Here is a 15,420-nt window from a genome sequence, read left to right on the forward strand (position 1 = left end):
CGTCGAGGGTGTGGCTCTGGCGTCAGAAGCCGTGGACTTTGTTATTTGTACCTGCTTTTAAGAGCGGTTTTTCGGGTCCCAACAGTCCTAGCTGAGTTGCCTCCGTCCTTGAAAGATCCTGTAGCCAGAGACCTTCCTGGATCGAGAACGAGGAGTCGGAACCGCACAGGAGTGGTAAGAAGACGCAAATTCTCCTCCTGGACCTATGATTCCCAGAGATCTTTGGGAAGAGGGATTAAATCGTTATTATTTAATGGAAATTGTGGCCATCGTGGCATACCTTCCGATGAAAATAGGGACATTGTATTCAATAATAATAATAATTTTATTTTTTTATACCTCGCCCATCTGACTGGCGTGCCCCGGCCACTCTGGGTGGCTTCCAACACATATAAAAACAGAATAAAACATGAAACTTAAAAGAAAACTTCCTTCAGGGCTGCTTCCAGCAGTCTTTGAAAGGTTGCATAGTTACTTATCTCCTTGGCTGCATGGGCCGCATAACTCCATCCCCTCCAACATTTCTCCCTATTAAAATAAGGATGTCCTATTTCGTATCTTCCAATGTTTCTCTGATGAAAATAGGGACGTCCTATTCCATAGAAGCTGATGGGGTCACTTTAATTTATCGTACAACTGGAGGAAATTAAACTGGTTGTATTATTATATTGAATCGTATCGCATTGTAGCATGGAGTGGGTGTGATATATAAACATTAGCGGGTAATGCTAAGAACTTAGAATCCAGCTCAGTATGTAGCAGCTTCCTATGTTCCTGCGTATTCTCCTAAAATTTTGTGGCCGTGAGTTCCGCAGGCTAGTGGTGTGCGGTGCAAAGAGCCCCTTTTTCTTTCGTCTGGTGGTACTGTGGTCTAAACCACTGAGCCTCTTGGGCTTGCCGATCGGAAGCTCAGCGGTTCGAATCCCCGTGACGGAGTGAGCTTCCGTTGCTCTGTCCCAGCTCCTGCCAACCTAGCAGTTCGAAAGCACGCCTGTGCAAGTAGATAAAGAGGTACCGCTGCGGCAGGATGGCAAACGGCATTTCCGTGCGCTCTGGTTTCCGCCATGCGCCAGAAGCGGTTAAGACCTGCCGGCCACACGACCCGGAAAGCCGTCTGCAGACAAACTCCGCCTCCCTCGGCCTGAAAGCGAGATGAGCGCCGCAACTCCATAGTCGCCTTGGACTGGACTTAACCTTTCAAGGGGCCCTTTTCCTTTCACCCTTTACCTAAAACCTTGTGGCCATGAGTTCCGCAGGCTAGCATTGCGCAAAGAAAGCCCCTTTCTTTTGTCTGGTCCCAGATCTCCTCCTGATCGGTTCCGTTGGAGGTGACCTCCCCATATCTCCTGTCTCTGCCCCCAAACTTTAAAAGGAAAACACCAACTTTGCTCGCAGGGTGCGCTAAGCCAGAGACCCTTGACTTCCAGGCCATTGATCCCAGATCTGTGGCTTTCTCTGAAGCTGGCAGGGGCAGAACCACCCGGAAAGGGCATTGAGCCACGAAACCGTTTTGAAAATTGACGTTTATTTTGCCCTCCGCTCGTTCCTAGAATTCCTCTGGGGAGGAGGTGAGTTTTGAGGTTCTTATCAGGCTGGCGCAGCCTGCACACTCCCAGTGTGCCTGCGCCTCGTTCGAAACCAGGCATTGGGTGCCCCCTAACAGGCCTCTCTGTGGGGTGAGACGAGGGGAGAGACAGAGAGAGAGAGAGAGAAAAGGCCCCGTGTGGTTTCTGCCTGCTGCGGAAAACGCTCTTTGCTCCGGGTTCAGGAACAGAGGAACGTACTTTGCTCAGCTTGCAACAGGAGGAATGGATTTCGGTTTCGGCAGGTTGGTTTCGGCGGTGGGCACTCGGATGGCACAGGGTCCGTCCGTCCGCGGGACGGAGAGCTTTGGGTGGGATTTGACGGGAAGGCAGAGCTGCCTCTGGGAGGGTCAAGAGGGCAGCTGGCCTGACGAAAGCTCAATTAAAAAGTGCATTAATTAAAAAAGAGGTCTTGCAAGCAGGTTGTGCCCAGCCCTCCTGGAGAGAGCTTTGGGTGTGGGGCTCAGAGAGGCCAAGGCCCATTTGTGAACACTTCCCTGGGCATGTTAGAGGATGGAAAGCACCCAAGGTTGCAGGTTTGATCCCCGTATGAGGGAGAGTGGACCGGCCGTGGCTGAAAAAGCTCAGTGACTCCTGCTTTAGGTAAATGTAAAGGGACCCCTGACCATTAGGTCCAGTCGTGGCCGACTCTGGGGTTGCGGCACTCATCTCGCTTTATTGGCCGAGGGAGCCGGCGTCCAGCTTCCGGGTCATGTGGCCAGCAGGACTAAGCCGCTTCTGGCGAACCAGGGCAGCGCACGGAAACGCCGTTTACCTTCCCGCCAGAGCGGTACCTATTTATCTACTTGCACTGGTGTGCTTTTGAACTGCTAGGTTGGCAGGAGCTGGGACCGAGCAGATTCGAACCGCCGACCTTCAGATCAGCAAGTCCTAGGCTCTGTGGTTTAACCCACAGCGCCACCCGCGTCCCCGACCCCTGCTTTAAAGGTTTCCAATTCACCATTTCAGTCCCTCCTGCCAACCAGAGAGGTGCCATGCCAACTCAGGAATTCCTGACCTCGCCCCGAACCTGTCCGTCTCTTTCTACAAATTCTTTTAGGGTGTGCTCATTCCACCGGCGGTTTGCTCTCCCGTCGCCCCTCCCAGACCTTTGCCCACCCCGCGGACCTTATCTCAAGCCGAGAAGTCAAAAGTCCTTCCCGGGGCGGCAGCAGCAGCAGCAGGGCGTTGTGAGGCTGTGGAATGCCAGCCTCGCAGGTGACGCCGCTGTCAAAATCCGACCTGACGGCCTGACGGCGGTCCCGGATTTGGAGACCTCTGTGGGGGCCAGGAGGATTTGGAGCATGTTGTTGGGAGATAGGTGCATGCACTCAAGAGATCACAGAATGGTAGAGTTGCAAGGGACCCCCAGAGGTCATCCATCCCAACCCAGGAACGGCCACCTGACCTCTGCTTAAAAACCTTCAAGGAAGGAGAGCACGCTACCTTCCGTCCGTCGCACGGTCAAGCGGCTCTGAGCGCCCGAAAGTTTTTCCTAATGTTGAGCCAGAACTTGGAACTTGAAGCCAATAATAATAATAATAATAATAATAATAATACCCCGCCCATCTGGCTGGGCTTCCCCAGCCATCCTGGGCGGCTTTAAACAAAATATTAAAATACATTTTAGGGTTGGAATGCAGCCTAGAATAGCATTCGCCTTTTGGGCCGCTGGTGGTGCTGTGGGTTAAACCACAGAGCCCAGGACTTGCCGATCAGAAGGTCGGCGGTTCGAATCCCCGCAAGGACGGGGTGAGCTCCTGTTGCTCGGTCCCTGCTCCTGCCAAGCTAGCAGTTCAAAAGCACCTCAAAGTGCAAGTAGATAAATAGGTACCACTCCAGCGGGAAGGTAAACGGCGTTTCCATGCACTGCTCTGGTTCGCCAGAAGCGGCTTAGTCCTGCTGGCCACATGACCCAGAAGCTGTACGCCGGCTCCCTCGGCCAGTAAAGCGAGATGAGCGCCGCAACCCCAGAGTCGGCCACGACTGGACCTAATGGTCAGGGGTCCCTTTACCTTTACCTTTATCAACTCGCTTGGCTTTTCCAAAGAGGGCGAGGAAGCGAGCTGGTGTTCTCTACCACCAGACAGAGAAACCCTGGAAGTGCAAACTAATTCAGACACACAGAGAGACACAGACACACACACAGTGAGAGGAGAAGGAAACAAGGGATGCCTTGTTCTCCCCGGTGGGAGAAAACAGTGGCTCGCAGTAGGTAACCCTACCGCGTGGTTTAATTCTCAGATCTCCCTTCCTGGGCATCTTTCAGGGCCCTGCTGGGGCCAGGTGGATGAAAGGAGTGAAGCTGTCCTCCCTGGCAGGTGCCTCTGCCACCGAAATACCACCCTCCCCGATTGCCAAGTGACGATTTAAGCTCTTGAATCTGCTCCCCTTCCAGCCCCTGAATGTTTTGCGTTGTCTGCGAGCTTGGCGCCAGTTTCCTCGGCCCCTGGGGTCAATGTCTGCTGCCCTTTACAGCTTGCGAAACTCCCATTTATGACCTGTGGCTTTCTGTTAATTCTCTCTTCTGCAAAACCAGATAGGCAGGGAGTGAGTCCACTAAGGAGGTGGTTTATGGCTCTGCGAACAAAACTATGAGCGACCCAACCACCTTTGTCTCGTCTCCCTGGCATTGTTGTTGTTGTTTAGTGTCCGCCTCTTCGTGACCCCCTGGACCAGAGCACGCCAGGCCCTCCTGCCTTCCACTGCCTCCCGCAGTTTGGTCAAACTCATGCTGGTAGCTTCGAGAACACTGTCCCACCATCTCGTCCTCCGTCATCCCCTTCTCCTTGCGCCCTCCATCTTTCCCAACATCAGGGTCTTTTCCAGGGAGTCTTCTCTTCTCATGAGGTGGCCAAAGTCTTGGAGCCTCAGCTTCAGGATCTGTCCTTCCAGTGAGCACTCGGGGCTGATTTCCTTCAGAATGGAGAGGTTTGATCTTCTTGCAGTCCATGGGACTCTCAAGAGTCTCCTCCAGCACCAGAATTCAAAAGCATCCATTCTTCGACGTCCTGAGTGATAAATTCTCCTTCTTCCCAGCAGAGGGCAATCGGTGCTTTGCTATTCTATTAGAGTGGCCTCTAATATAAGGAAGGTCTGCCTTAGAATCATAGAATCAGAGAACTGCAGAGTTCGAAGGGACCGTGGGCGTAGACAGGGGTTTTTTTCTGGTGGGGAGGGGCTCCAAAAAGTTGTTGTGACTCCCCCCCAAAAAAACTTGGGAAGCATCGTTTGTTAAGATCCCGGTTCCCCATGCAGAACTACAAGAGTTGCCTGCAAAGAGGGAATTGATTGCTGAACCACTCTGGAAATCATATCTCTGTCTGAAACCCTGGAAATAATAATAATATTTTATTATTTATACCCTGCCCATCTGGTTGGGTCTCCCCAGCCACTGTGGGCAGCTCCCAACAGATTAAAAACAGGGCTGCCTTCAGATGTCTTCTAAAAGTCAGATAGTTGTTTATTTCTTTGACATCTGATGGGAGGGCATTCCACAGGGAGGGCGCCACCACCGAGAAGGCCCTCTGCCTGGTTCCCTGTAATCTCACTTCTCTCAGGGAGGGAACCGCCAGAAGGCCCTTGGGAGAGGGACCCCGGTGTCCGGGGTGGAGACGCTCCTTCAGGGATACGGGGCCATTTAGGGCTTTCAAGGTCAGCACCAACACTTTGAATTGTGCTCGGAAATGTCCTGGGAGCCAATGTAGGTCGTTCAGGACTGGTGTTATGTGGTCTCCACTCCCAGTCCCCAGTCTGGCTGCCACATTCTGGATAAGTTGTAGTTTCCGGGTCACCTTCCAAGGTAGCAGCCAGCCAGAGTGGACAATAAGTGGCTATATCAGCAGCCAGTCTAACCCAGCAGCTTACTATGTACTGAATGTATGAATAAAGGTAAAGGTAAAGGGAGCCCTGACCATTAGGTCCAGTCGTGACCGACTCTGGGGTTGCGGCGCTCTGGGGTGGCAGGAGCAGGGACCGAGCAATGGGAGCTCACCCCGTGGCAGGGATTCGAACCGCCAACCTTCTGATCGGCAAGTCCTAGGCTCTGTGGTTTAACCCACAGCGCCACCCGCATCATATAATTTCTCCCCCTCTTGCTTCCCAGGGACCGCAAAGCCCTGTTCCTGATGTGAAGGCTGCGCAACGCCACTGGAACACCCAATCTGTGAATAACATCTACAGAACATCTTCTCACCTCCTAAGGGGAAGTCTCTGAGGAATCCGCTTTTGAAAACGGAAATGTACATCCGTAGGCTTGTCTTCACCTCGTCACCAAGCACAGACCCCGAAGACGAAAAACCGAGCAGCCCCCGGTCCGGTTCACGAGGGGAGCTGAAGTTTGAAGAGACGACGGGCGACGAGTATTTTGACTTGGGCCACCACCGCGAGGAGAGGGCTGGGAATGGCTGGGGAACGGCCGAGCCCCCCGAAAACGGGTCAATGTCCATCAATGGGAGGAAGGACCTTTGGACTTCACCGCCGGACAGAGAGTCCAAGCTGGAGGTGGTCAAATCCGGCTCGCTCTATGACATCCGGGCGTACAAAGGCGAGACGAAGCCTTCGAGGCTTTACGATGAGGACGAAGAGGAGCTGAGGTACAGGATCCGTCCCGAGGAGGCCTCGCCGGAGAAAGCCGAGGAGCTGGAGGAGGAACGGCGGGAGATCATCCGCAGCCAAGTGGTTAGGAAGAGCACCACCATGGCCCAGAAGTGGAGCTCCACGGAGGAGCTGGAGGCCATCAACGCCGGCCGAGAAGCCGCCCCGGGGACGAGGAGCTATTCCACCGGCTTCGCGGTCTGCTTCGACAGCCCCTCTTCCCGCTGGGAGAGCAGCCCCGTCAACCCTCAAAACATAGACACGGAGAAGATCAATTTTGCCATGGCTCGGCAACAGTTCTTGGAATTGGAGAAGGCCAACCCCAAGATGTTTCTGGGGCCGAGGAAACCGGCGCCCAGCTCGCGGACAACGCAAAACGTTCAGGGGACGGAAGGGGAGAAGATTGCTGATGTCTACAGCCAGAGAAGAATTGGTTGGTCTACTGAGCGGGCAGAGAGTCACGTTCTCCAAAGAACAGAGTCCACATCTCCCAAGCAAGACCCTATTTGTCAAAACTCAACTGGAGGCGGCTGGGATTATGGTCTAGCAGAAATGCCCCAGAACTCAAGCGTCGTGGCATCCGATGGAAGAAGGGTCTACATCAAAGAGGAAGCGGAAAGACCTCTGGATTGGGAGACCGGTGGCCAAGGCCTTGCCGAAGGAGATCTGGGGTCCTCGGACGAGACACCCATCGAGCGGGAGATCCGTCTGTCAATGGAAAGGGAGGACGCCCACCGCAAAGAGAGAGGGATCCACCGGGTCAACAGCCGGGACGAGCTGGTGGAAATCCAAACCAAGCCTCTGTTGCTGTCGGACAACACGCCGCCAGTTTCCTCCCGGAAAGGAAAAGAGAAACACACAGTTTCCTTCTTCGTGCAGAGGGAGATTGAGCAGGAAACCAGGCGCGAGGAGGACCTGCAGAAGGAAGGCAGGCTGCTGTCCGGGACGTACGACAAGGGGGTCTGTCGGGAGTTATCGGAACGCCGGAAAGTGTTCGAAAGGGACGAGGCGGCCCCCATGACGGCAAGGATGCCGGGGGAGCCAGAGGAGACCCAGAATGGCGACCCTGGGAAAAGGATAGCCAGCCAGGACGTGAAAGGGACCTCAGAGGCCTACCAGTCTTCTTTGGCCAGCGCAAGAAAGCAAAGGGGTGACTTGCACCCTTTCGACCGGAACGACACCGGCCAGCGGGTGGATTCCTCTGGCTCTCGGGTACCAGAAGACTCGGGAGAGGAGCCTGTGGTTTTGCGGGAAGGACATTTCGCCATCCCGGTGAGGAAGCTCAAGTTCTCGTCTGCCGGCGACCGGGAACCCCCGACCTCCCGGGGGAAAGAGGGCAGGCTGGAGGGGTCTGCTCCCCGGGAGGAACTCTACACTGTGAAGACGCGGAGACCCCGGATGTCAGCCCTGATTGACCAGGAGATCCAGGACGCTTTGCAGAGGGAAGTGGAACTTCAGGAACAGCGCAGGAGAACTGGGACGGCGGTGGGACCCTCTCGGACATCGTCGCAGAGCTCGGGTGAGAGGGGCAGGGCAGGGGGGTCGATGCCAGCTGGTTCACGTGCCATGGCGAATCGCATCAACACAGCCGTCATTTCATTCACAAAGCCGCCTTTCCGTAGCTAGAACCCCGCTCCAGGAGGCTGGCAGGAAGGAATGGTTTGCAGAATTGCAATCGTAAGGAAAGGCGGTCACAAGTTAGCTATCTTGTCTAGTTACTTATCTCCTTGACTTGGGGGTTCCATAATTCCACCCCCTCCAACGTTTCTCCCCTGAAAATAGGGACGTCCTATTCCACCCCCTCTAATGTTTCTCCTGTGAAAATAGGGACGTCCTATTCCATCCCCTCCAAAGTTTCTCCCCTGAAAAGAGGGACGTCCTATTCCATCCCCTCCAACATTTCTCAGATGAAAATAGGGACGTCTTATTCAGTAATAATAATAACCCATCTGACTGAGTTGTCAACTAATTAATAATAATAATAATTTATTATACCCCACCCATCTGGGCAGGTCTCCCAAGCCACTCTGGGCGGCTCCCAACAGAATATTAAAAACACGACAAAACATCAAACATTAAAAGCTTCCCTAAACAGGGCTGCCTTCAGATGTCTTCTAAAAATCAGGTAGTTCATTCTCTTCTTGACATCTGGTGGGAGGGCGTTCCACAGGCGGGCGCCACCACCGAGAAGGGCATCTGTCTGGTTCCCTGTAACCTCGCTTCTCGCAGGGAGGGAACCGTCAGAAGGCCCTCGGGAGATGGACCCTGGTGTCCAGGATGGACGATGGGGGTGGAGAGGCTTCTTCAAGTATACAATATAACATTAAACATTACAAACTTCCCTATACAGGGTTGCTTTCAGATGTCTTCTAAAGGTTGCATAGCTACTCATCTCCTTGACATCTGATGGGCAGGAATTGCACAGGGCGGGCGCCACCACCGAGATATCCCTGCGCTTGGTTTCTTTCTTTTTAAATTTAACTCTCTTCTGATTCCCTCCACCAGCTGCTTCAGGAATTGCCGACAGCTATTGCGTATCGGCCGTGGCTGCTCCCGATTCCCCTGCGAGGTTGTCTCCCTTGCTGTCCCCGCGTCAAGCCTATGTCAGGAAACCATCCTCGGAACCGGACTGGAGAGCGCAGCGTCCGTCGGCAGAAGAGGAGAAGACGAAGAGGCACAGGGAGGGAGGAACGGTAAGGACTTGCCAGCAACCGCTGCAACAGGGTGTTGGGGGCGGAGGTTGCTGCCTTAGGTAGGAGAATCATAGAGTTGGAAGGGACCCTGTATTTTAATATTTTGTCACTGTATTTTGATGTTTTGTTGGAAGCTGCCCAGAGTGGCTGGGGAAACCCAGCCAGAAGGGCGAGGTACATAGCTGTCAACCGTCCCTTATTTGGTGGGAAAATCCCTTATCCCAGCGCCGTGTCCCGCTGCTGTCCCTTATGGATGATGTCCCTTAAATTTCCCGGGTTTCAAAGGAAGCAGCTCCTCTCCCTCCCTCCCTCCCTGCCGGCCAGGGAGGAGGGAGGCTCCAACTGTGTTGCTTGGCTGCGTTGCTCACCCAATAAGGAGTCTAAGAACGACTGGGGGGGTGGAGCTTGCATGCCTTGTGCCAATCAAATCGGCCACGTTGCCTGGGGACTCGCCTTTGCTCAGCGCTTCCCAGCGGAGAGGTGACAGTGGTTTTCCTTGCTGCATCCCCTTTGCTGGGTTGCTGCGCTGTGGGAACCACCGCTTGAGGCTTCGTTTGGCTGCTGGCTGGGCTTTCTGCCTTTGGCTCGGAGGGGCTCAGAAGGTGAACATACCTGTGCTCTGAAAATCCCTTATTTTGGCTGCTGGTCCCTTATTTCCAAATCTGTAAGTTGACAGCTATGGCAGGGTATAAATATATCATCATCATCATTACTATTATTATTATGTCCAACCCCTCTGCAATGCAGGAATGAATACACAGCTGTCCTCTATGGGGATCAAACCTGCAACCTTGCTGTTACCAGCACCACGCTCTAACCAACGGAGGGGAAAGTGTCCGCTTTGCATGCAGAAATTCCCCGGTTTTGATCCCTAGGGGAAGAAACCCCAGTTTAATAATAATAATAATAATAATAATAATAATAATAATAATAATAATATATTTATATCCTGCCCTCCCCAGCCGAAGCCGGGCTCAGAGCAGGCATAGGAAAACACAGCCCTCCAGATGTTTTGGGACTACAATTCCCATCATCCCTGACCACTGGTCCTGCTAGCTGATGGGAGTCGTAGTCCCAAAAGATCTGGAGGGCCGATTTAGGGGATGCCTGCCCTAGAGTCTAGAGTGCCACTTCTGCCCGTCAGTGCAGGCGGCGCTGAACTAGATGGAGCCCTGGCCCAGGCAGCTTCCGATTAAAATCCGGCCTTTGTTTAGAATCAAGAGGGCTAGAATCTTGTATTATCCTTCGGGGAAATGAATAGCAGAGCAGCTCCGCAGCTGGCCGCCTGGTTCGATCCGCCCGGTGTCTCCAGTCGGAGATGGAAAAGTCTGAATTGGGGCGGACACCGAGCTGAGAGCTGTGACTCAGCACAAGACAACTTTCCTGTGTTCCTAATTTGCAAAACATTGGAGGGTGTATAGTCAGCCGTTCCTACTGTAGCAGGAACCCCCCCCCCCCCAATCATTCAGTTTGTACAAACTTCACACACCCTCACACACTACATACGCTACGCTTCTGTTATAAATTCATAGAAAATCAACCATACATCGGATTTGCACTGTTCCACTTTTATTTTACTCCATGAAGGAAGGACTACAAAATGGGGAAGGTTTGATACAGGGCAGCTATAATCCTTGAGCATACCAGTACATACACAGGAGCCCTGCCCAGTTGCTATGCCAACCCTGGTGGTCCTAGACAGAAGACCATCAAGATCACAAAGAACTTGCATATGGGAGTGGATTCAGCACAGACTGGAACAAAGGACAATGATCAGCTCTTCCCTCTGGGGGCAGGAAACTGCCAACTCCCCTCTGTCACCTGGAAGTGACTCATGGGGAGGGGGAAAGGGGGAACCAGCCAGGTGACAGGACACTCAGGTTACCTTCACAACTCCTCCCTCAACCCTTTCTGTGATGTATGTATCTGAGGAGTGGTCTTAGGTTACACCCCTTCTGTGATGTATGTATGATGTTTCTGGGGGTGGGCTTGATCTACAGGGTGGCAATTTCAAAAGTCTTTATAAGGTCTTGCACACCATTTTTCTGAATCCTTCCTCTCTCCTGCAAGTGAGGGGAGCACCCTGTTGCAACAGTTCAATAAAGGCCAAGCCTACAGGCTGCTGTTTTGCTCCAAGTTATCCTGGTTGGTGTCTTTGTTTTTGTCCAAGGGAGCCCTCGGATTTTTCCGTTAACACTACGGAATATCCCCTCCCTGCCAGATTTCCTGTTCTCTTACCTTCCTCCTCTTTCCCTCCCCCAGTATGCTGGCATCGATCTGCACGACGAAATCGACTCCGAGGTAAGACCGCGCCCTTGCCCTGCGGGGAGAAAGCCTTACACTGCCTTACTCAGAAGTAAGCCCCTCTGTATTCAATTGTCCAGACTGTGCAGCCTTGCACTCCAATCCTAGGCATTTTTTTTACTCAGAAAGAAGTCCCACTGAGTTCATTAGGATTTATGCTCTGGTACGTCCCCGGTCATTCTCACAGTTCCTGTTACAGTGGCGCCTCGGTTGTCGAACGTAATCCATTCCAGAAGACTGTTCGACTTCTGAAATGTCCGATAACCGAGGCGCAAAGGGTGGTCTCCAAAGTCAACGGAGAAAATTGAAAAACGCCCAGCGGAAACCGTTCTGCTTCCGAGACACGTTCAAAAACGGAAGCAATTACTTCCGGGTTTTTGGCATCCGGAAACCGAAATGTTCAGCTTCCGAGACGCTCAAAAACCAAGGTAAAAAGGTAAAGGGACCCCTGACCGTTAGGTCCAGTCTTGACCGACTCTGGGGTTGCGGCGCTCATCTCACTTTACTGGCCGAGGGAGCCGGCGTACAGCTTCCAGGTCATGTGGCCAGCAGGACTAAGCCGGTTCTGGCGAACCAGAGCAGCGCACAGAAACGCCGTTTACCTTCCCGCCGGAGCGGTACCTATTTATCTACTTGCACTTTGATGTGCTTTCGAACTGCTAGGTGGGCAGGAGCAGGGACCGAGCAACGGGAGCTCACCCCGTCATTGCGGGGATTCGAACTGCCGACCTTCTGATTGGCAAGTCCTAGGCTTTGTGGTTTAACCCACAGCACCACCCGCATCCCGTCATATTATTATTGTTATTGTTATTGTTATTATTACTATTTCCTGCCTTTTTTCCCCTGGCAGGGACTCAAGATAGCCTACACCTAAATTTTATTTCGCCACGATCACACGGCCCCCGGGAGCTCGTCTGCCAGGCAAGGCGGCCCCTGCTGGCTGCAAAAGAACCCTTGTTCTCTTAACTGAGCCGCCGGTTCCTTTTGCAGGTTGTGAAATCCACCAAAGTCGTTTGCCAGAGGGGACTCCTGGCACAGCTTTGGGAGACGGGCCAGATCCGCGGGGCCGCCGACGACAGCGACTGAACCTTGGAGAGGAACTAGATTTCCCAAAGCCAGCATCGGCGCCCACCTGTGGGGCTTTTCTTTGGTATTTAATTCTCTGGTCCCCCAAGTGTTTTTCCGTTCGATCTCTTGCCGGGTTCGGCCAGCGGTTGGATCCCGCCAACCCATCTATGTCCGATTAAAATTCTGCGTCGCTTTGATTGCAAGAGAGACGGCCCAGAATTGATCCTGGTGATTCCACGGGCTCTGGGTTGCGATGGTGAGGTCTAGCACCTTAACTTTCCTTTTAGGGGGAGGTCAATGGCAGCGCCGAAGACCCCCAAATTCAGCCCCTGGCGCTGCCAGCCAGTACTCCGGCATATGGTCTCAGTGATGGGCAGCTTCCCACTTCCCCCTTTAAATCAGTTCATGAGGACTTCCTTCCCCCTTTTTAAAGGAAAGGAAAGGGCTAGGGCTTGGGGCAGAAGCACCGCTTTTGGACGCAGAAGCTCCCAGATTTTAAACCTTGACAGCTCAATGTAGGCCCGGGGGAGAGGCGCGCTGCCTGACATAGCTGCTGCCAGTCCGTGTGGGGAAAGCTGAGCTGGGTGGAATCTTAATATAGTGTAGTTTCCTTCCTTCCTGGGCGGAGGCAGTGGGGCTGAGTGGTGGCAGCACCTTCCGCCATTTTGTGGCCGGTGGGTCCCAATAATAATAATAATTTATTATTTATACCCCGCCCATCTGGCTGGGTTTCCCCAGCCACTCTGGGCGGCTCCCAACAGAATTAAAAGTGCAATAAAGCATCAAACATTAAAAAGCTTCCCTAAACAGGGCTGCCTTCAGATGTCTTCTAAAAGTCAGATAGTTGTTTATTTCCTTGACATCTGACGGGAGGGTGTTCCACAGGGCGGGCGCCACCACCGAGAAGGCCCTCTGCTTGGTTCTCTGTAACTTCACTTCTCGCAGGGAGGGAACCACCAGAAGGCCCTCGGGAAAGGGACCCCGGTGTCTGGGGTGGAGACACTCCTTCAGATCTACTGGGCCGAGGCTGTTTGGGGCTTTCGAGGTCAGCACCAACACTTTGAATTGTGCTCGGAAACGTCCTGGGAGCCAATGTAGGTCTTTCAGGACCGGTGTTATGTGGTCTCCACTCCCAGTCCCCAGTCTGGCTGCCGCATTCTGGATTAGTTGCAGTTTCCGGGTCACCTTCAAAGGCAGCCCCACAGAGAGCGCATGGCAGTAGTCCAAGCGGGAGAAAACCAGAGCGTGCACCGCTCTGGCCAGACAGAGTACCCTTGATAGGGCAGGAACCCTCGCTGCCTCACCGGGACTTGAACCCAGAGCTCCAGCATCCAAATCTTAACTTCCTTTCTGCTACATTTCCAGCGTCTTTGTACAGGGCGGGGTTCTGTTTGTTTTCCGGCTCAGGAGGTGGCCCTGATCCATGCATGTAGTATCACTCAGGGTGCCTCACCCGCAAAGCTCGAGACTACCCTGGGACCCAGCAGTCTGTCTCTCGTCTGGTTCCTGCACGGTCACAACGGGCTCATATATGTATATGTGTATAATTTATATACGATCAAGAAAGAGGAATAAATCGTTTCGTCTCCGTCCTTTTGCAAATGTTAAGTCCAGTGCTGGGTTTACGTATAAGCTAAGCAATTCATAGCTTAGGGTCCCCACTCTCTTGGGGGCCCCAAAAAAATTAAAGGGGGGGGGAAACTGGATGTACATTTCCAAAATATAAGATAAAAAACAAATAAAATAAAACCTACATACAGCAACAGTGTTTTGTGTTGTGTAGGCTCCTCGGGTGTAAGTCATGGGCCCCGCCTGCTCCCTAAAATATCCCTGGTTTGCTCCTTTCTATATATAGGGTGCCGACATTCTGCATGGACTGGTTGCAGGGCAACATGCGCAAATGGCTTGAGATACCTATGAGGTCCATAAATTACCATATAGCATATACCGGTATTCAACACAAAAAACAGCGACAATTTGTTGTTGACAAAGGACAGCTAGACATATAGGTATAGGTGAAACTCGAAAAATTAGAATATCGTGGAAAAGTTCCTTGATTTCAGGAATTCAACTTGAATGGTGAAACTATGAGATCGACTCGTGACATGCAAAGCGCGACGTGCTTCTACTTCTCAGAGGTCCAATCTTGCTCGATTTGCAATCCTCGTTTTGCTGATTTCCTTGAATATTCTAATTTTCTGAGATGGTTAATTTGGGGTTTCCGCCAGCTGTACGCCATGATCATGGCAATGATCACAAATCAAGGCTTGACGTATCCCTTCAGGCAAAGGATAACGGCAGGATCCTTTGTGCTGGGGAGCCTTCCGTTTGAAATATATAGCGTGGATGTGAGGTCTGTCGCGCCAGGCGAAAAAATCACACAGGCTCAGACTATAGATTTAAAAGTAAATTATAGTCCTTATGCGCTTGGAAACTCTCTTTTAAAGTAGATTGCCCTTTGCACCCCAACGTGACCTTTATATCCTTTAATTTTATTTCCCAAAACTTTTTGGGGGTCCTCACTTTGTTGTTGTTGTTGTCATTTTTAAAAAACGAAAGTTGAACTAAGCTGCAATGCCGCCCAGCTTCCACCAGAGGGTGGGAAGACACCGTTACAGATGTTACAGATGTTGCTCCAAATCCTGCTTCGATAAAGGGCTTGTTTCATTAGAGCTTCTGTAAATCTGGAAAATAGGGGCAGTTGGAGGCACTACTGAGCTTAATTTATTCATCCTGTAAGGTTATATGTAAGGTTATACAGTGGTAAAGGTAAAGGGACCCCTGACTGTTAGGTCCAGTCCTGGCTGACTCTGGGGTTGCGGCACTCATCTCGCTTTTTTGGCCGAGGGAGCCGGCGTACAGCTTCCGGGTCACGTGGCCAGCAGGACTGAGCCGCTTCTGGCGAACCAGAGCAGCGCACGGAAACGCCGTTTACCTTCCCGCCGGAGTGGTACCTATTGATCTACTTGCACTTTGACGTGCTTTTGAACTGCTAGGTTGGCAGGAGCAGAGACCGAGCAATGGGAGCTCACCCCGTCCTTGCGGGGATTCGAACCGCCGACCTTCTGATCAGCAAGTCCTAGGCTCTGCGGTTTAACCCACAGCGCCACCCGCGTCCCTATACAGCGGTACCTCGGGTTAAGTACTTAATTCGTTCTGGAGCTCCATTCTTAATC

The 15,420-nt window shown here is 52.5% G+C and overlaps 1 protein-coding gene across 2 annotated transcripts; it reads left to right on the plus strand.

Moving 5' to 3' along the window:
* The first annotated feature begins 68 nt into the window (after positions 1-68).
* Positions 69-14,001, plus strand: MISP (mitotic spindle positioning). Of its 2 annotated transcripts, none has more exons than XM_083483779.1 (5): positions 69-174; positions 5,689-7,698; positions 8,685-8,872; positions 11,135-11,173; positions 12,167-14,001. In XM_083483779.1, the coding sequence occupies exons 2-5, from the start codon at positions 5,823-5,825 to the stop codon at positions 12,260-12,262; spliced, it is 2,199 nt and encodes a 732-aa protein (XP_083339905.1). In that variant the 5' UTR covers positions 69-174; positions 5,689-5,822; the 3' UTR covers positions 12,263-14,001. The 2 variants fall into 2 exon arrangements, with proteins under 2 accessions (XP_083339905.1, XP_083339904.1); XM_083483778.1 differs by lacking the exon at positions 69-174 and adding an exon at positions 1,620-1,828.
* Positions 14,002-15,420: the final 1,419 nt, after the last annotated feature.

Source organism: Podarcis liolepis (assembly GCF_965112155.1).
Source record: "Podarcis liolepis genome assembly, chromosome: 18".
Lineage (NCBI taxonomy): Eukaryota > Metazoa > Chordata > Lepidosauria > Squamata > Lacertidae > Podarcis > Podarcis liolepis.

Bases quoted from the DNA above. Each gene is read 5' to 3' on its own strand.
- MISP (XM_083483779.1), top strand. From the start codon at position 5,823: ATGTACATCCGTAGGCTTGTCTTCACCTCGTCACCAAGCACAGACCCC. The intron at 7,699-8,684 runs GTGAGAGGGGCA...TCCCTCCACCAG, and splicing joins GACATCGTCGCAGAGCTCGG to CTGCTTCAGGAATTGCCGAC. The intron at 11,174-12,166 runs GTAAGACCGCGC...TTCCTTTTGCAG, and splicing joins ACGACGAAATCGACTCCGAG to GTTGTGAAATCCACCAAAGT.